This window comes from Lathamus discolor, chromosome 5 (genome assembly GCF_037157495.1).
Source record: "Lathamus discolor isolate bLatDis1 chromosome 5, bLatDis1.hap1, whole genome shotgun sequence".
In the NCBI taxonomy this organism is placed as follows: Eukaryota; Metazoa; Chordata; class Aves; order Psittaciformes; family Psittacidae; genus Lathamus; species Lathamus discolor.
Window position 1 is genome coordinate 31,393,136 of NC_088888.1, and position 21,357 is coordinate 31,414,492.

A 21,357-nucleotide genomic window follows, 5' to 3' on the forward strand; every position below is an offset into this window, starting at 1 on the left:
ATGAAATGCCTTGACTTCTCAGAAAGCAACCTTAAAGGAGGTTTGAAAGTGCAGGTCAAACAACAAGGACAGAAAAGATGCTGACAAGCTGGAATAAAGAAGTAGTGATACTGAAAAGAGAAGCACTAAGTGGAAGCGTTTCCTGAAGAACCACAGAGAATAAAGTTTTGCTACTTTACTACTACTTCTGGCTCAGGGCTCCTCTAGTTTTAGGAAGAAATGATCCAAAGAAATACAGTGATTTAAAGTATGCACCAGTTCTCTACTGAAGCAGAACAGCTGTTTGATTAACATGCTGATCAGCTCTTTGAAGGCAGTTTATGAAATTTGTAGGAAAACCCCTGTTTCAGCCCCCAACCCTATCCAACCCCTGACAATGAGTCAGTCGGGTTACCGCTTGAGCAGCCTTGCGCTACACTGCAGTTGATTGTTCAGACTGTCATTTCCCAGCTGATTTCTTATGATTGCTATTTTTAGCACCATTTACTAATGGCAGTCATGACAGCAAATAAGAAAGTCTTCCCTTATTTCCACTGTCCAAATCCTAATTCAAGCTTTTGCTTTTAGAGCAAAAAAATGTACCTGCCTTTCCTGCCCCAACTACAAGAACTGGGAGAGGAATATAATCCCAAGACGTAAGCAGCTCTATTATTAGATTACAGAGTCTAATAGTGACAATTTTTAGTTTAGATAAAGATTGTGCTTGCTGAGTCTGTTGTCAGCAAAAATGGATTTGATACAGTGTGTTACAATCACCTGTATAATTGCAGGATGCTTCACTGTAAGCTTCTGACAGCAACACAGGCCATGCTAGTAACAAAGCTTACTCAGAGATTTGAGAAAATTGAACTGAACTGATGACCAGACACTATTTTTAACCTCACATATTCACTGAAGTAGCTTAACAAACACCACTTCATTGGATAGAATGAGTATAACCAACTTTGAGCCCTTCTGTAATTTCCTGGTAAAGGAGCTGCTATGTTTGCTTCTTTCATCCTGCAGTAAACACCTCATCTTACATCTGCACTTCTCCAAAGCAGAGGCTGGTGCCTTCTCTGCTGGGCAGCAGGGCTGCATCCAAACTGCACCAGACCCAGAAGCATTACAAGCTGCTCTGTTCTTTGGCAGTCACTCCAGCAGTGATTTCGCTCTGCCAGCTGCCTTAGCAATCTGCTGCCATTTGGCTATCTGCTCCTGCCCTCCAAGTCCTCCCAATTTTCAGCAGCAGCACAAAGTACATGATTACATGCTATCCTACTTTCTTAAAGGAGACTTCTTAGGCAGACTCCCATCCTTGCTTCCCAGCCTCTATACCTGTACCTCTCAGGGCAGCAAGTTATTACCCAAAATCAGGATAACAGCATACCCAGTCACACTTCCTTGGCCCAATATTTTATACACAGTTCCAATTATAAAATTTCTACCAAGTAACGGGGAGCTACTTAAAGAGAAGTCCTTAGACTTGACACAAACACGTTGCAAAACCTTTCACAGGTCCCTTTTTTGTTCAACACTTCTCTCCACAATTCAAAACACCATTCTTCCCTTTATGTAAGAGGCTGTTTTTCCCTTTTAGGCCTATCCAGCACTTTCTGTAATAGGTTACTTGTGATTTCCCCATGTTCAGATATGCTTGCTTTTTTTCCTAGCTTATGTACCAAAGCCCCAAATTATGCTGACTTTAGCCTGGGGGTAGGGTTGGCTGCCCCACTGGCTACATTTGTCCTTTTTCTGATTCATACAGTACCATAACAGTTTCTTAAGTACTGCTTTTCTTTCAAGGTTGGTACAAAACATCTATGGTCTGGTAAAGACAAAACTGGTTGTACCACATCAAGTCAAAGGGTCTCATACTCACAACCATTACAGACAGTGGCTGTAACAAGCTGCCTGGAGGAGCAGAGGGAGAACCAAGAGAAGCACACAGTACAACACCCTCAGCTTCTGACCATTTGCTGGTTTGGATTTTCTGAGCCAGGTGCCACAATTGCACCATCTTACAGAATAAACAGACCATGGATTTCTCAATTAATTTTTAGGTCAATGACACCACTTTTGGGCCTCAACAACATGCTCCATGGCAGCATGTAATATATTTTAATGAATCACTGATTAACCCACAAGGAAAATCCGAACCAGAAGTTTCTGCTTATATGGCAATGCACCACTAGATACTAGTGCAAACCTGTGCCTGTGCCTGCCCTGTCTGCCCCGGGAAAGATGCTTCTGCCAAAGTCTACGCATAGTGCCTCAGTCCCTATCTACCTAGGGAGATAAGAAACATCATGCATCTGTGCAAAATGCAAAACTGTGTGATGTTCTCCAAAGTAGAGATACTGGCCAAACTCAAGATCCCTAGGACTACACCTTCACACCTTAGCTTCACCATCATCCTCGTTGCAGTTGTCTTTGGATTTCCTTGGTGGGTCTTTGCACTTACCGATCTGCTTACTTGGCCTCAGCCTTTCCTGCATTTTCGAGGGATATGAGAGGGCTGCAGTATCACCTCTTACCACGAGATGGTAGGTGTTTCCTGATGGTTAGAGTGAAATAGTCTTTTAATAGCCCTTTGAGTGTGTAAACTCTGCAGCTTCAGAGAAAGTAGACACAAGTAAATTAGGATAAGAAAAAACCCTAGTAAACTATTTATGGGATTTTGAATGAACTGAAGCCTGAGAATGGTAGGAAAAGCTCACATATCTTAGGCACAAACATAAAAAAAAAAATATCCTCAATTTAGACTGAAGATATTCTTGCTGGTGTAAGGATTTGGGTGCCCGTCTGATTCTTATCTTGGCTGTTCCTGTTGCGAAACTTTTTAGTTGTGTGAATGTGTTTTATGTCATCAAGAACATGAAACTTTGGTTATTTTCAGAGACAAAAAACACTGGAACTAAATGATTTTTAAGATCTCTTCAAACTCAAACCATTCTTGGATTGTACGATTCTGAACATGGGGCAATTCTGAGGCAAACTCATAATAATAAAAAAAAAAAGGACCTTCATGTGGATACATAAAGTTGCATGTCTATCTCATGATGTACACAGAACATTTATTATCCAAGTTGCTAATACATTTGCCCTTGTTTCTGGAATTTTCTAAAAAGAAAAAATAATAAAAAATAATGCAGTTGTAAATAACTAAAATTTTTAGTCAAGGAAACTATTTCTGTACATACATCAGAAGAAAGAGAACATTAACACCATAGACATACATTACTTCTTACCAGTTATTTCTGACAGAAGCTACTTCTTTATCATCTCTTCTCAAATTTTAATTCTCATCTTCATAGTACTGTGAAGGCCAGTAAACAAAGCAAGAATAAACCAAACACACCAATACTCTTTCATGCTGGAATTTAAAAAGGTGACAGCAACCTTGCTGATGCCATCCTAACAGAACTCGCACTGCTCCATTTTCCTCACATTTACCACAGTAACAAATACACATTTGCCCCAACAACCTGCCTTTGAAATCAAGAATCACCATTCTGCAAAGGTAAAATACACAGAACAAACCAACGAGTAAGTCTGTTTACCTGTTTAGCTGCTCCCCCTCTTCCCCCAAGGGAGGATACAGGTAAGCCTTCCCCCAGCCTGTAAACTCCACTTTGCCATCAATTTCTTGTAAGATGGAGTCAGTCCCAGTCCTTGGCCAAGGTACAGGCAAACAAACACTACAGATTCCACCTTTCCAAATAAATTCTTCTTAGGGCTGCTATATTCAGTCTGTATGACCAGTAGATCCATATCTTCTCTACCCCCTAAGGGCAACAACTGACCACAGTAATGCAATCAGGACTAGCTGAGCTCAAGGACTAGGAAAAGCACTTTTCAGTCAAAACAGGCAACAAGACCAAGTCCTCATTTAGCAGCACTCTGCCCTACTGTCCAAAACTGACCCAAAACTTAAGACTTACAAGATACACTGAAATTAGTTAAGAATCATTAATTGCATTTCCTTCATGGACAGGACACCACGATATGCTGTAAAAGTTACAGAAGTAGGCTGCTCCTTACATTATTATAAATGCCATGTACTTTCTTTGATATTATTTAAACAATTCTGCTGACAAAAAATTTCCAAATATATCTGGCCACAAGTCAACAGTGTGACCCTAAGCTAAACCACCATAAGGCAGAATTCACATTTTTTTCCCACTTGCCAACAGCTTGACTCGGAACTGTGGGAAGGAGGCAGCTTGAGATAGTGGAAAATACGCAGTCTGTTGCACAAAGTGCTGCAAGCTCTCCATTATTCAGTAGTGAATCAAGAAGCATGGTTTACAGTTTGTGTACAACTTATTTCCAACCAAGGACCTGGGGCTATACTGATTACCCCATCCTTTACAGTGGGCTTCCAAAGGACAGCCCTAAACTCATCTTGCCTTCCTCTCCACAGACCAAAGTGCATGCAGAAAGAAAGGCATGAAGACAAGAATTACCATTTTGCTAGGGATGCCCCATACTTGGCCCCACAGCAAAACTAGGGGCTCCTGGAGCACACAACTTTGCTGTCGAAGAACAGTTATTAGACTCACCATGTCTTAGATAAAGCTGTAGGAATGAAAGAATATAGTGGTTTGGATATCTTCATAGAAGCTAAAGTGGATGGGAAGGGCCACTGATTATTCTGCAGGCACAGAGATGGCAGCCAAAAAGAACTAGAAAACCCTGAAGATAGAGAGGGTCTCATACAAGAATAGAAGCTGTAATGGAACAAAACTGATAGCCATTTCAGTGTCTATGTGATTCTCTAACCTTCATTATCAGATAGGTTATTAATTCAGGAAGAGTTCAACCAGTGTAGGTTTCATACCTCTCTATAGTTAGTAACTCCACTGCAAGTTTCTAGATAAACATCTTTGGTTATCATCTTGTCAAAATTAACTCCTTTTTCATATTGTAAAGATTAAAAAGTGTTCTTCCTTTCTTGAACAGCTGTATCTGTTGCAAAGATAGGTGCTCTAAGATGCCATTAGTCTTGTAGATAAAATGCATTTTTACAGAGCACACCTAGTTGATAGTTCAGTGGTTCCAAGGTGACTGGTGAGAGAAAAACAGCTGTTTTCCTAGCTGTAATAAAAACAAACACAATAAAGTCAACCACTGACAATCTATATTTCTTCTAAAAATAGTATACATTATAACAGAAGATACAAGTATAAACTGAACACTCAGACCCCATATCTTGTAAATAGATATAAAACTAAAAAAAGCGTGTACATCTCAATCCATACAAAGAGGAAAAAAATATTTCAAGTATACTAATTAGTAATCCAGTGTGTGATGAAGTATAAGGCTAACATTTTCAACTTTCAGTGCTGGATTTATGCAGAATCCACCTATGAACTCTCAAAAGCAGCTTTATTTCCATCAGACATAAATCCTAGCAGCTGACATTGACTTTTCAAGATCTTCAAGGGATCAGAACTCATTTCCACAAGACAACAGCGTTTCTTCAAAATTTTACAAGTTTTAGCCATAAAACAGGAAAAGGGGTAGATTCCAGTTGAACATCCTGATTCAGGAATGCTGCTGCATCATCTCATATTCCCATCATGATTCTTAGGTGAGGGCTCCAGCTCCTTCTTGGACTCCCATCTACCAAAGCAGAGCATACTATAATACCATACACATATAGCTGTGGTATGTTATGGGAGAGAAAAGTTGTTGGCATATATGCCAACACTCTTCACTCAGAAGAACAACTTACACACTGACACATGATCCTAAATCATGGATATAGTCGGCCCAAGGTATAGGAATTACGTTGGACAAGCTGCATTATGAGCTATGTGCGTGTATGCAAGTGGCTGCCTCTGTAGGTATTGAACATAGCAGGAAGCCCAGCCACAGCAGTAGTCCTCAAAGATGATTCTAGAGCACCTACCTAAAGACAGATTATTTAAAAAAATTAGAGTTGACATCTATCAGCAAACCCCTGTTTCTAGAAGAGAAACACAAACCCCTGTTTCTAGAAGAGGAACATAAAACATTCGAACTGTAGCCCCAAGACACAGCAGTACAATTTCCTCTTTAATATATAGCTAGAAGACTTACTGTTCTAAAGAGTAGCAGCTTTTTTGAGGAATGTTTTTTTTTAAAAAGGTATTAAAAATTCCAGTCTTCCACAAGTTTTAAGAAAGAAAAAAAAAACCAAACCTCAAATTTAGGTCAGACTTTTCCCCTTGAAACTGTATCTTCAGCTTCCTGATGTCACTAAAATAATTTGTCACCTCAGAACTAGTGCCCGACATTGAAAATCTTAGTCTTTACCCCCACCTTCTCTGTAACTGTATCACTCAGCATCTATAGTATAGTATTACTAGAGGTCCCTTTTCATTCTCTTAGAGTAAGAAACTCAGTATACAGCATTAGACTTCCCTCAGCTTTACTACTAATTCTTAGTAATTTCTACTAGAGAAAAGTAAACAGTGCATCAACCTGTACCCCATTCTAGTTTTGTCCCACATCTTGACATACTGTTCACCAGTGCTTTGGTATATACACCTATGTACATATTAGTATTGTCTGAGATGCTTTTGGTACGGGTAACAACCAGAAGCATTTTAAAGTTAACAACATTTTTGTGTGGCGTTATAGCTTAAGTACTTTACACATTGTATTGTGTAACTGATTTTTCAGGAGTTAAACATCAGAATACAGAATAACGGTAGGAAAAATACCAATTTCTAAAATATTTAAAGCATAAATTGTAATTCAGAGTATCAAAATTCTTTGAGAAACATCAGTCCAAACCATTGTAAGTGCTTTAATAACCATCCACCTGGACTGTAGATGAATTTACCTATTAATTTCCCATTAAAGTGGCTTTCATCAATATATAAACTTGTGCTAATTTCATGCAAGTGTGTAACTACTTCAGCATGAGACAGAAAGTAGGTCAAGCCACAGCCTGTGAAAGGGGAAGTTATACTCAATACTAAGGATATACTGTGAGTGAGGCATTAGCTGTCACCTCACACTGAAAAGCAAGAGCCATATAAGTAAGTGCACTCAGAGTATATATTGTCTTCAAAACTTTGGAAAGTACTTTTTTGGTCCCTATTGGTTCTGGGCTGGAAAGTCTCTCTGAATTGTATGATTTCTTCTATAGCAAATATATGCCCTATGACGCAAATAATTATTTTAACATGTATTCTTGTCTAAAAAAGATGTAAAGCTTAACTTGCCTGAACGTGATGTTGAAACACTGGATTAACAGTGGTATGCAAATCCAAACTGCTACTTGGAACACTGAGGTGTTCCTGTGGCAAAAACAGTATCATAAAGCTTAAAAAGAAAAGAAAAAAAATAACCCCTCATCTTCTACCAGGTAGAACATACAAAACTGTGGAAGGGCTCCCAGAAAGGCCAGAAGACTTGCCTTCTGGTGGTGCTTTTCCCAGTAGCAACAACACACAACTGACATGGTTCACAACTGCTGCTGTGAAACCAGGATCTGGCTTTTTCATACCTCCTCTGCTTAGGAAGCCTACAAACAACAGCACAGGAACTGAAGGCATTTGTAGACTCAAGAACCAACCTGCATTATTCCATCCACTTTTGCAAGGTTATCTTTGCAACCCTGAGGGCACAGAACATATATATGTGTATACAGTACACAGAGCTTACACAGTATACAAACCGTCAGTACAGGCTTTCTCTCTCTCTTGCAAGGGAAACTTCCCATGTACTAGTAGCAGCTAGTCCCAGCATTTAACATGCATGGACTAACAACTTTCTTTGACCTAGAAATCATTCTGGTAAGTTCTGTTCCCTCTTTTGGGCCATTCCTCCTCCACCCATTTCAGCAGCACTTTTACAACATCAATTCTCTTATAAAATTTACAGAGATCAATCAGCTGCTCCACAGTCCGGTCACTATTCCGTAGCAAGAACTCCAAGGTGGGACTTTGGGGCTTCTGTTCGAGGAAACACAATTCATCGTAAGTCATCCCCCACTTGCTTGCTAAATTCCTCCAGTTTTTCACTGTTGGGTGGCAGGGATCCAGCTTTATCCTCACTGTGTACAACAAGTCCTCATCATTGAGCATGTCACTGATGGTCGGTGCACGGAATAAGCACAAGGAGCAGGTGCCATGTTCCTTGCAGGTTTTCTTGAGATCTGCAGTGAAAAGCATTACATGGGGAGAAGTTAGGATCTATTGCTGTGGTTTCACCAGGAACACAAAAGCACAAAAGGCTGTAAAGTATTATGTTCCTGTGAATAATTTCAGAAAAAGTCAGAATAGTTACATATAATGACTTTCCTTATGAAGTACTCATGAAACAGCCACTATACTCAGTGGCTATAATCAAAAGGCGGTAATTTTGAAAGTATCATATTTATAGAAAAGGCATGCAATTCAATCCAGCTGATTCCCTGTTTTGCTGTTGGACTATGTTACTTCCTCAAATCTGCCATAACGCCTGCTTACATCACCAACAGGATTATGTGCACATGACATGCATCTCCTAAACATGTGATGGAGGAAAAAGGAAAAGGTTTTGCACTTCTGAGCTGCTGCCTTCATAACTACATGAGACATTTTCACGAGGAGAATCTCCACTGACAGCTGCAAACACAACATTTAGTATTTTAACACAATGAGTAAGTGGAAATGTTCCTTTGCTTTGTAGGGCTCTTAAAATAATAGACGTCCTGTTCTACCAAGCAAGCCTGTTTTAAATGTACATTATGGAAAGGAAGAAAGTGCATACTCCTCCAAAATACCAAGCTGCTGGATACAGGTGGTGATATGTTCCAAAATGTGCATCAAATACCAAAAATTGCCATTTTGAGGTCTTCCATACACACCAGTCAATATTTCCCCAGCAGTGTGAACAATGTGGTGCTGTCAGGCAATATTACATATTAATAACCCATAAAAGTTTGCAGAAACCAGTTCTAGTCATACTGCTAGTTAAAAACTAATACCAAATCTTTAACATTGCAGTGGTGTGGATCACTGTGTGAGCATTTTAGCTGCAAATATGACCTTAACCCTCCCTGCTCCTTTTTGAAGGCTAGGAGAACTTTGTATCTCCAAAGAGTGGTAGATAATGAATACAGCCTACAAGCACTTTCTAAAGCTTCTTCCCTTCACCCTTACTGGATAGCTTGAACGAGGAAAATAACTGGTCCTACCTGGGATGAAACTCTTTAAAAAAGAGACACTACAATAAAAAAACTTGTATTAATCAAAAGATTGATTAAAACCAATATAAAACTGTGACACACAATATACAAGTGCTGGATCAGTGCCAGTCTAAGAGACCTGAAATGTATCCCTGGCAAAGGGCAGATCTGGTACTTAATGCCACCTATTCATGCAGACAACAGCATCTGTTACAGTTGTGACTTTTTGTTTTCTTTGGGGGGGAAGGTGTCCTATTTTGGTGGTGGGTTTTCTTGTTTTGTTTTGTGTTTCTTTGGGTTTTTTTTTATTTGTAGCAATTACTGTCAGATTGTGTGAAAAATCCAGAAAGACCATCAAACTGTGAGCTGAATGTAGCTTCTGCATAGGCTTTAGGTTTTGCTTTTAAGAGAAGAACAGGCTATTGCTTTTTTTGTAACATTGCTCATCAGCTTGCTTTTTTAGCAGGCCAGAGACAATTTCTGGAGTTTTCAACAAGTTAGGACGTGCAGCAACACTGCTGCAGACACGTAACTTCATAAAAATGCTCAGATTCCCTGCTAAGGGAAAACATGTTCTGGTGACAACTTCACTCACAGGTATTCCACAGGCCTGGCAGCTGTTCTGTATAGAAATATCTATGTTAAGTACTCTGTTCTTCTTGTGCACCATAAACTCTTGTTGAAGTGAGACAAGACTTGTTTGCTTCGCTTGTACCAATATCTAGTTACACAAACAAGGCAAAATGAATATACAATCAAAACCCTTGCTGAGCCTCTGGCTCAAAGGGCAGGAGAGCAACCTATCTCAATTTCATCTTACTTTGCTTTGCAAGGATGCCAAAGTAAGTTTTATCCTCCAACAGCAGCAGGGATGAAGGTGTAAGGAAAACACAGGGCACAGTTATATGTAAACAAAACTAAACCAACCTGCTTCTTGTGCTATACTGTGTACAGACTACCAAAAGCATTATAAAGAATCCTGCTTTTTCTAAGATGCCCTGGTGTTAGATACCGATAAGCAAATGACTACCTACCCACCTAATTGCATGATCCTAATGCTACATAATAGGACAAGCTTCTTTACTAAGAGGAAATCCTCAGTTGTTCACTGTTAGATTAACAGGGCTGTATATCATCCACACATACTCCATCCCCAGCACAGCTCATACAGTTATGGGGCAAGGCCCCACAGCCTTCTGCCAGCTTCTGCTTATTCCACAGCTGTTTAAAGATTTCTTATAAAGGTGGATATACTATATTTATTTGGAAAGCCCAACTCACACATTTTGTATGGTCTGTATTATTGAGCACCACCCCCTTAGAACAAAGAGGGAGCTGTAAATGACTCTGGTAATGCCTTAGTTACCCAGGCAGTTCTTGGTTATGACAAATAGCAATTTTTAATAAAGTACTTTCAAAGATAACCTAGGAACAAAATACACAGAACAGTAAAGCTGACATATTACCTGACAGTGAGTCATCAGTATGGCTTTGCATGTCTTTGTCTTCTGGCTACAAAGCAGAAAACAAAATATAAATCACAGCAAAACAATATATTTGAACACCAGAATAACTATTTGACGAATTTACACATGGCAGGAGATTACTTAGAAGAATCCCAAGCTATCTGTAAAGTCAGACATAGAATATATCTGATCTCAAGGAATTACTGACAGCCTGCAGTCTTTTCAGGCAGCATTCTCATGTTTTGGCTCACAGAACTGCCCTGTTGGTTATATCCACTCAACAAGGTCATCCTTATTAATGATACACTATAGGGTTACATCTTTTGAATAATATGGTATAAAACCGTCAACAGCTGTTCAACAATTCATATGGTTTTATTAAAAACATTTTTAAATGCTTTGTAATGAAAAAATCAAGAATTTGCCTGGGATATGCAGCAGTAAGGGATTGTTTCATTTATCTAGGAAAAGTGGAGGAGCTTTTTCACAAACTTCTCTACATACATCGGAAGCTTTTCTAGGCAACAGGTGGACTTGAACATTGCTGACTCATGTCTAACCCTCCTGTTCAAAGTAAACATTCTGTCTGCGGCTTTTTGCCTGCTAATTAAACGTCATGAAATTACTTAGCAGCTTAAGTCTGCAGCACACATTGTAACACTTCAATTCTACTATTTAGAGAGCAACATCTAAAACCTAGAAAGGCAGTACCTTGCTCCTAGGACTGCAGGAAACTGCAGCTGCCCTTACTTTAACTTTGCGGGTGTGGAGCCAGGTGAAATAGCTTTCTTCTGCTGATGATTTCAAGATGAAAGCAGACGGGGATTTTCCCCTTTGATAGCTGCAATCAAACATTGTTGATTTTCTCTATCACTTCACTCTTCCAAAACTATCACAGCAGGCTCCTTTACATTTTGCAGGCAGTGCATGCAAACACAAGTCAACTGCATAACAACACAGGGTAATAAGATACTCTATTCCTACCTGCTACACCTTGTTTACTAAGAAATCCACTAAAAACAGAATATAGGCAGTTTCAGTTGATGTGGTGAACATGCCATGCACAGTCCAATTACAGAGAAGGTAAACTATCTCGAAAAATATGTAAAGACTTTGCTAGGAAAGGAAAAATTTGCATACTGTTTTCAGCATTTCTTTATTCCCTGAAAACTGCAAGAACACACGTGCAACATCAATTCACCCCACAAAATGTCTGCTCTCTGCTTGAGAGATCTAACACTACACATACCACTTCCAACAGAATAATCCTTGCTATTATCTTCTAGTAGTTTACTTTTCCACCGGCACTATTTAAGTTTTCTCTGGACAGAGCTTTTTAATGAGCTTGACCTTCATGGCACCATGTGAGCACCAAAAGTTTAAGAAAAATTAAGTCTGGAGGTCCTGATTATATTAATTGTCTCCATTCCCACAAATCCCTTAAAAAAGTAGAACATTATTACTGAGCCATGAGGAACTAATCCCCAGGAGGATAAATCACTGGGAAAATGAGGAGCTGCCCATCACAGATCCAGCCTCCCCAGAGATCTGTTTGAAAAGTAATAAACAAGTAAATAACAACTAAAGGAAGAAAAAAAAAAAAAGGAGGAAAAAAAAGGTGGCTACCATTCACTTAGTTTGCAATAGTTAAGTTCCTGTCCTGTGCTCCAGAGCTCCAGTAACATTTCCCAGACTCTATGAATTCACGAAAGTTCAAACCATATTGTGAAAGTTAGTATCTAAATGCCTTTAAGAGATGTCATTATACTCATGTCTTGTGGTAAAAAATAACAAGAATGGCTAGTACTGCAAAAAGTACAAAGAAAACCAGAGATACCTACTTGTGCCACACATCTGTTTTAAAAAAATTCTGGTTTTACTGATCACTTATAATCCACTTTTATCAAGTCAGATGCACTCAGATTTATTCAAGACAACTTTCTTGTAACGTAACTGCAATAGGACAATGTAGTGTTACTGCCCATGAAAGGAAGTCATTAAGCAAGAATATTTTTTGCCCACTTTAGTTGTGACCTCTACAGGTCTAATGAAAACCCTATATGATCTCTTCTTGATGATGGGAATAAGACTGTTAGCTCCACCATCTGTGAAATGCATATCAAACTCATGTTTTTTTCTAATGAAACTCAGCTGGGACTCTGGCCTAAGGAACTCCTTTTAACTGCCTTGCTGGAAAATGCTCATTCATTTCTCTTCTCCAAGTTTTCTGCTCAACCCAAAGAGAATCTATTTAAAATTCAGCAAAAAAAATTCAGTTGAAAGATGGTAACCATGGAGCATGGAGGTCAGTCAGCATTGCCCACCCTACCGCAACATAAGATTTCACAAACACTGGAGAGTGTTTCCACTATACCAGGAGCAGTGTCCCATGTTCAAAGCAGAAGAGTATAATGCCTCCCAAGGGGCAAAACTCCAAACCTTGGATTCCTTACTTCTTCAGTTATTCTCTGCTCTGGTTCTATTCTCAGCACGAAAGAGGAAAAGCATGCATCACAAAGCCTTAATTCTTTGTCAGCTCTTCTTTGGAGCATCTACACACTAATCAAAACCTGCTTATGAAGTACACATGATTATATAACCTTTCTTTTGCTGTTCTCCACAAAAGCTCACTTCATTGAACTCAAAAAAGAGAGCCTATTTCTGATCTGTTTCACTGAGTAATTCCAGACTTTTCTGATATAGATTGAAGACAGATTTGTTAACATACTTATTTAAAAAAACAGCAATAATTTAGTTTACATTCAGGCATCATTTTTCTTACCTGCTGGATTAGGCCAGAATCTGACGTAAGGGTCTTGATGTTCACAGATGCAATTTCCAGTGTAACTTGATCTGTTAGGTATTCCTCATCTAAGACAAAGATTGTGAAACACTGGTCTTCCACCCAAATACAAATTTAAATATTAAGACTATAAAATGTAAATTATAGGTATCTAACATACATCCTTTAGCTGCATACCACAGCCACTGAGAAATGCTGGTTTAAAAACTCTAATATTAACTTGGCAGAGACTGCAATAATCATGCAGAGCACAATGTGTGAATTAAAATAAACCTTGCAGAGACTAGGTATTAGTGTGGTAGTTGTTTTTTAAACAAACACCACACTATTTTTGAAACAAGAGTCATGCTCTTCTTTCAAAAAGCTGAACTGAACCAATACATGAAAGTAGGCTGAAGGCGACTGTTCCAAGTCACTGTAGTTTTTGCTTTGCTTTTCTTGTCACACTTATAATAACAATTGTTGAAATATGGACTACACAAATATTTACCTTTTATTCTACCCTTTTTTAAATTAAGCTCATTCTACTTATCGCTACTACACAGTAGTTTTCTGAAGTGCTGAAGTAATCTATTTCAGTGTGTTTATTGACTGACCTGGAAGCCCACTGAAAAGCACCACATTCCCCAGTAGAGCACAAACTTTACCTGTCAAGCCTTACTTCAGCCCTCAAAATAAGGTACAAGGGGTATATAAGCCCTTTGTAAGCCTTGTGCAGACAAATTTCACTCTGCGTGATTAATATCAAACCATTTGCATAATTCCTGTGTCAGGTGCTGACCAACCATTAACACAATATTAGAAGAGATTATATTCTACACGTTTTTACGCACAAGTAAGCCATAGTGATGGCTGTTTGTAGTGCTCGTACATTTCCATTTGCTGTTTGTTTAATGGTAAGATCTCATTAAAGAACAGCTATTTATGAATCATCAGATAGCAGAAACATGGCATAGGTCCTTATCTCACTTAAGAAATTGAGCTGAATCAAAGAATTTATCCTTGTACTTGCAAGAAAAAAAATAATAATAATTTTCCTCTGTTTCTGGTCTTGTAACACTGTTGAAACTTAAAGCCAACCTGTGTTCCACCCCCAGCAGGATAAATGTTTAATGAGGATCATCTTTATTCTTTACGACTGTAGGTCCAGGGACAACAACAAAAATAATAATAAAAACCAAAAAAGTCTGGCTGAAAATGCAGAGCATGGGCACCAAAATTCCACTTCCTTTGTGTGGAAAAATGCTGTGTGAATTTGTTTCATATTTGAGCAGAGGTAGAATTATAATCAAACCATGATGCAAACATTAAGCCTACTCTACTCAAACTTTAAATCTGAAGCAAACATAACTTTGTGTTACAGAGAAACAGACATGCACATTGATGCCACTTTTTAGCTCATAAATTCCTATTTCCAAGTCTGCATTTTTACAGAAATAGTTTTGAAAAATCATTCTCATAAAAAAATTAAACCATGGAAATGAACAGAATATTAAGAGGTAAAATGTCAACTACATTAGTATTCACATGAAAATAAAACTGAGTTCACTTCCTTTCTACAGAAAGTGCTGAGATTTCTACCTCCTCTCAGTAATCTTTTTTATATTAAATGCATTTAAAACATGCAATCTCTGATTTCAAACAACTTTCACAAATTCAAAATTTAGGAATGTATCTAATTTATTTTGAGGAGGACCTAATGTCGTAGGTGAAATAAAAAACGGGATATGAAAAAGAGTATTACAGAGAAATTGATTTAGTATTAATAAACAATTTTGAAGGAACAAACCACCTGCCTGCAAATAAAGTAATTATAATTTCAAATAGTCTTCATCCCACATTCTCCTTCCCTATTGAACAGCAATTCTGAGAGGATGTTCATTTCCTCTGGCTGGCTCTCTCAAGCCCCCAAAATAGTCTCTAACCTTCCTTTAACCCCAGTGGTACACTGCTTACGCAGCAAAAGCTTCCGCTGTGACTAGCTTCTGCATGGTTTCCTGTGTCTGTCCCTACTGCAGTCCTGCTGTGCAACACAGGATGGAGAACATACTACCTGCAGAGCGCTCCTCAACTGAGCCTCTGCAGTGTATTCCATGGGCAAAAGCCAATGGTGAAGCCTAGGATGACAAAAAAAAACCACCCCACCTGTCAAGGAAACCATAAAGGGGATATTCACACTGTGTAATCCAAGCATTTGACTTCAGTGCAATACAGAACCTGCACTCCTGCACCTCATTTTCAGTGAAAATTAATTCAGATGGTATTAATACTTGTTAAAGGTAAAAGACAGCATGAAGAGTTGATTTGTTATGGGGCTGAGAATGCAATCAGAGGCAAGAGAGCTGGAAGGTATTTCTGGATTATATTTCTGATAATCTGAGAGCACCGGTAATTTCCTCAAAACCACCTTCTAACACTATTGTGTTTCTACCATCTCTCCTCTGAACACTGTTTTTCAATGGCACCACTGTATTTTCCTTCCAGATTGAGAACCAAGATCTTCTGAGGATAATTTTAAATTGACTTTTTCATCAAAATTAAGCTCTGGGAGGAAATTTCAAAAGTTTTATATAAACTGACTCAAAAATACAGAAGATGACATTGCATTTAAAACATTGCATTGCATGAATCTAAGAAAAAAAGTAAGATATTTCAATATATTGGGTAACACCAACTGTTTTATCGCACATAACAACACAGACGTATGACACTTGAACAGACAGAACTCACAATACTTACCTTTAGGAACTCCTGTGTCTTGGACAGGGTATTTTTCAGTCTGTCATAAAAAGGCAAGAGACAGGTGTTTGTTACTTTTGAGTATAATTGTGCTGGAGAAAGAGTATGTGACAATGCATCATTATAGTTACATCCCTTAAACTGCTACTTGTTGATCTGTCTACAATCTGATATACTCCTGTATCAGCATAAGACTGGTAAACTTAATATCCTAAGACACAAAACCTTGTCATAAACGGTGATGCTCTGCCAGCAAGCACTAGAGAGCACTGTTTGGTCCCTCCCTAGGTTCACTCATGCCTGCTGTCTTATGCTGTTTCCATGACTTCAACTCATCAGATAAAATAGGTACAGGAAGGACTAACGCCTTAGTGCAATTGAAATTTTAAGCCCTAGGTGGGTTTTCCTATCCCTCCAACCCATATACTACAGTAGAAGGTCAGTCACCAATCTTCAACTAAAAAGAAAAATGGTACCGTGAAAGCCTGCTCAGCTGGTATCATCCAATTCAACTTATGTACCTATTGGTATTTTTACTTACACTTTAATTGCACAAGGTTAGTAAATTAAAATTTGTTTAATGCAATCATACAGATAAGCAAAACCCCATATATACTCACAGTTTAACATTCTTGAATGCTTTACCTCAGTTCTGCATTACATAGCTAACTATAGAGAGCTATAAAGATTTGAACTCTATTACACTTGAAACACATACCATTGTTAATGAAAGAGTGCTTGGATCCGTATCCTCTACTGGCTCTTTTGCTGCATGATCTGCTGGAAATAAGAAAGCTTTATCACTTCGTAATCCTCAAAATAGTTCTGTCTGGGAATTCATATTTTGCTTTTTTGTTTGACCAAGATAAGCACAGCAATGCAGCCACTGCAAGCATTATGTCAAATTACATTTCCACAAGAAAACGTGACAAACTGGAAAATAACAGAGCTACTAGCTCATAGGTGAGAAACTACATGCAACTTGGAAACCCAACTCTAAGCTAATAAAAAACAGACTTAAATAAAAATTCTAAATTCTTTTTAGTAAAAGAAACAAATTTTAAATCACAAAATAATTCAGCAATAAAGAATAAAATCCTGTGAAACTGATAAAGCGGTTCTGTTCTCTAATGACAACACTCTGTCTTTTCCTCAAAGCAGTAGTTCAAATAGTGAACATACCCACTACAACAAAAATTAATAATATAATAAACAGCAGATTGTAGTAGAAAACCTAGTAAAAACCATATTTGAGGTAAACATTATTTGTATACAATAGAATCATAAACTTCAATTATATTAACATCAAAAGAATACAAAAATAAATCTTCATAGTACCTGCAGATCATTCAAGGTTGAAACGTCAACCCCTCTACATCAATGGCTAAATTGACAAGTACTAGTGGTGTACTGACCAAAAACACACAAAGAATCCAAAACAAATCTCATACAGAAGTCAGGATTCACAAACCACTCCTGTAACTCAACAACATCCTGCCATTTCCTCAAGAAAGAGGTGATTTGAATCAGTAGTTGGTGATTACCTTCTCCCAGTTATAAAAATCACTGCATTTAGAACACAGGCCCAGAAATCAATTACAGAAAATAATTTATAAACACTGTGTCCCAACATAGCACAGAACTGTTTATTTTGGGACCAAATCCTACAAATATACTCAATACAACAGAACAACAAGCTAAAGCATTTGACAATACAAGACAGTACAATAAACAGGCCTGAAAATAAAAAAGGTGCCAGCAGTGAGATAGAAGCAGCCCCAGGGCTCTTTGACAGCGCCATTCTCCCTCCTGCTTCTGTGACACAGCTGAAGCAGTTCCTGGGTGTCCGGTGCTGTGCCCAGCCCCTCTTTGCAATGTCAGGAAGAGTGTTTCTCAGTGCGAGTGCCCACAGAAAATACACCCACACTGTCGAGGCAGGAGGTGCACCATCAGAGGGGCACATCTACGAGGCTTGAGGATACCCTTTGCACACAGACACACCGAATGTTTTAGAAATTCAGAGGTCTATGAAATTTCAGATGAGAATGTTCACATTATGGTACAAAGTTTAGGAAGACATATGTAGAAGAGGTAAAAATCCCAAACCAAACCCCATATTCCTGTCACACATGACCTTTTTGGTAAATATGATAACCTTGCTCTAGAAACATTGTATTAACTGAATGTTCTGGATAAAGCCTGCCTTGATAGCAAGGGGCGACACAAGCTGCCATAAGCTTCCCAACTCAAACACAGAGAGACTGAGAGTCAGACTAGGATATGAGAAAACACAATAAACTGTTGTAAGACCCTGCATGACAGCAGGGGCAAAAATGGAGGATGCAACTGGGAACTGTAGTGGAGAGCTGCAAAGGAACTGGAAAGGGAGCTGGGGCAAAGAGAGAAGCCCGCCCTGTGAAGAAAAGCTGAAAAAGCCAATGAAAGGCTTCAGGGTGGAAGACCAGCCCAGGCATCCCTAGTCTCACTGTTCCTTCTCTGTCAGCTAAGGCCCAATAAACCCAATGTCAAAGCATGCAGCTTACCATCAATTTATCCTGAAGGCTTTGCAGCTCCTCCTTATGGATTCTTAGATTCATTACAAAAAATTAAAAACCTTCCTTCACTCTTGCAATATAAAAGGAGCCTTGAGGTAGCTGAAAGCAGAGCCCACAGAAGGTCCATGCCCTGGTGAACCCCGGTGGCTACTGCAGCTATGGTAAGGGCTTTATCCATTGTCCTCTGTTATATCTCCAAGATACGGCCAATGTACATTACAACACTGGTAATTTACTTTTCACAATCCAGAGGAAAGCACTGGAAAAATGAGAGAAGCTCCAAGAATACAGGCATTTGAAATAAGGACTTGACAGACCCCAGGGTGCCTCTACAAGAGGAGCTGGGGTGCGCCACTCTGCAAGGTGCCACCTTTAATTGCCTGGTGCTTTCTAGGTCTTGCACAGAAACACAGTCACCTTGAATCTGTATCTTTGTGACACTTTGTATCTTCCTTACTGAGTATACATCCTGAAAAAAATTTTAGAACAGATTTCTTTTCCTATACCTCAATTTGTTCCCTTTTGTTTTTCTAGTTCTCTATGAAGAGCAGTAATTTCCATGGTTTTTAGGTTGTAGAGTACTACCAAGTCCCAGCATTCTCTGTAAGTGGCACATATGTCTGTGAATATTTGTACCTAAGAATAAAGGCTCCATATACTGGGCTGCAGGTGATTCACCATGGTCTTGTTAACCAATGATAATAGGCACGTAATTTGAAAACCACAGACTTGATATTTAATTCTGAACAAGGCAATTAAAATGCCATGTCCCTTTTCTCTTTCCTACAGCATTCTGCAGCTCATGTCATACAGCTGAATGCAGGTGCACAAAACAGCAGGGTGGAAAGTTCGCTGTTTATCTCAAATGTAAAACATCCACAGTTTTGCATGTTGAAAGGCCAACAGGAAATCCAGGTATCATTTGACTGACTATTCAGGGCAGACTGTCTGATTTCATAGTCACTTTGGCAACCTGATACCAACATTACCTGGGATCCCTTATAAAATTCACTATCACTGTACTGCCCACTGACAGCATACAGCCACATTTCCTGCAGGTCTGTATTTACTTCCCCACACTTCTGCCAGGAACCACACGTGAGTTGACTCAGATGGACATAAATCAGCACATGCAAATTCACTCGAACAAACATAAGTCAGGTTCGGTGGCTGCTGCCAGGGTTCCCTTCTGCTGCACATCACCTGCATGCTGTCAGTGGCTGCCACAGCTCTTCTGCCTGAGACCATCTGGGATAACCAGTGTGCAACCGGAACAGCAGACTTGTACGCATCACTACTGTTTCTCTTTGTTCAGTACTGACACTCTTAACAGGGGCGCAATGCTATGCACTTACCAGTGTGAACAATCTGTCAATTTTATACATACACAGATGTATATATATGTCTATGCATATACACATTCAAACTTCTAATCCTACATCTGCTCTTGCACCTTTTAACTGGAAAGAAGTCTGAAGGTCAGTTTTGGAGATGACAGCATTTTGACCATTAAGCAGGAGGGGGTTCACAAAGCAACATGTAGCAGAGATGGTATTCCCTCCATTACAGGTCTTTTCTTGCAACGTAGCATTGACAGCACCAGTAGCAAGTGAAGCACGTAAGGTCTACTGCAGTTATGTATTCAAACATACACATAGTAAGACCTCTTTCACACCAAGGCTGGCCATACACATTAAAAGTACAACTCACTACAACTCAAACTGATCACCATAGTACTAATATCGTTCACAGCAATGAGCCCTTTGATTAAACCCAAATCAACTGGTGCTTTGATCAGAAGCACATGAATTTCAGATTTGGATAAGAGGAGGAAATACAGCAAATTATATTACAATACCTGGTTACCTGAAAAATCCAAGTCCATCATCACTTGAGCATTTTTGTTTTCTGTTAACTACTCAAAACCTTGTCACTCAGCAGATCCATAGGGAAAAGCTGCGAAGCTGGCACATCTAAGATGAGGTACTCAGGCCATTTACACCATTAGCCACACACGTTAAAGTTTGGACTTTCAACCACCCGGAGTGCAGGATTTTATGAAAATGTCTTTTCAATGTGCTGTTAGCAAGCACAAGCTAACCTACACAGTAAACACCGGCGCAGGCTTGACAAGACAAGTTGCACTAAATCACATCAGCAGAGCACATGATAAATTATTACCATGCTTAATTAGCGTGCACGGACGGGGAAGGGCGCAACTAACAAACCCTTTTAACCTCTCCTGGGGCTAGGCTGCTTGCGCGGCTCCCGTGAGAAACGGCCGCGGGTTACCCCCGGCCGGGATGGAAGCGGGACGCAGTGGGCCGCACCGCCCAGCCCCGGACTCCCGGCGGTGATGGGGGAGGGCGCCCGCATCAGACGCAGCCGCCACCCCCCTCCTGCCGCCCCGGGGGGGAACCCGCCCGCCCGTCTCCCCCTGCCATCGGCGGCGTCCTCCTCACCTGGGGGCAGTGGGTCCTGCGGAGCGGCCATGAGGCGAGCAGGGGCGGCGGGTCCCAGTGCGAGGAACGAGCGGCGGCCGCCGACGTGCCCGGAACCACCGCCCCACTGCACCGCCCCCTTCCTGCCACCGCCCCGCTGCAGGTAGGGCCCGCCGCGGGAGAGAGGTCCCACCGCGAGCGCTAC

General features: G+C 39.8%; 1 protein-coding gene across 3 annotated transcripts; it reads right to left on the minus strand.

Annotated features, from left to right (window-relative positions):
- Nucleotides 1–3,039: 3,039 nt before the first annotated feature.
- Nucleotides 3,040–21,357, minus strand: EDARADD (EDAR associated via death domain). 3 transcript variants are annotated; one of them, XM_065680221.1, is made up of 6 exons: nucleotides 21,174–21,357; nucleotides 16,875–16,933; nucleotides 16,157–16,196; nucleotides 13,397–13,485; nucleotides 10,615–10,660; nucleotides 3,040–8,134 (listed from the first exon to the last, which is right to left on the minus strand). In XM_065680221.1, the coding sequence occupies exons 1-6, from the start codon at nucleotides 21,202–21,204 to the stop codon at nucleotides 7,758–7,760; spliced, it is 642 nt and encodes a 213-aa protein (XP_065536293.1). In that variant the 5' UTR covers nucleotides 21,205–21,357; the 3' UTR covers nucleotides 3,040–7,757. The 3 variants fall into 3 exon arrangements, with proteins under 3 accessions (XP_065536293.1, XP_065536292.1, XP_065536294.1); XM_065680220.1 differs by having other exon boundaries at nucleotides 16,875–16,936; XM_065680222.1 differs by lacking the exon at nucleotides 21,174–21,357 and adding an exon at nucleotides 20,578–20,611 and having other exon boundaries at nucleotides 16,875–16,936.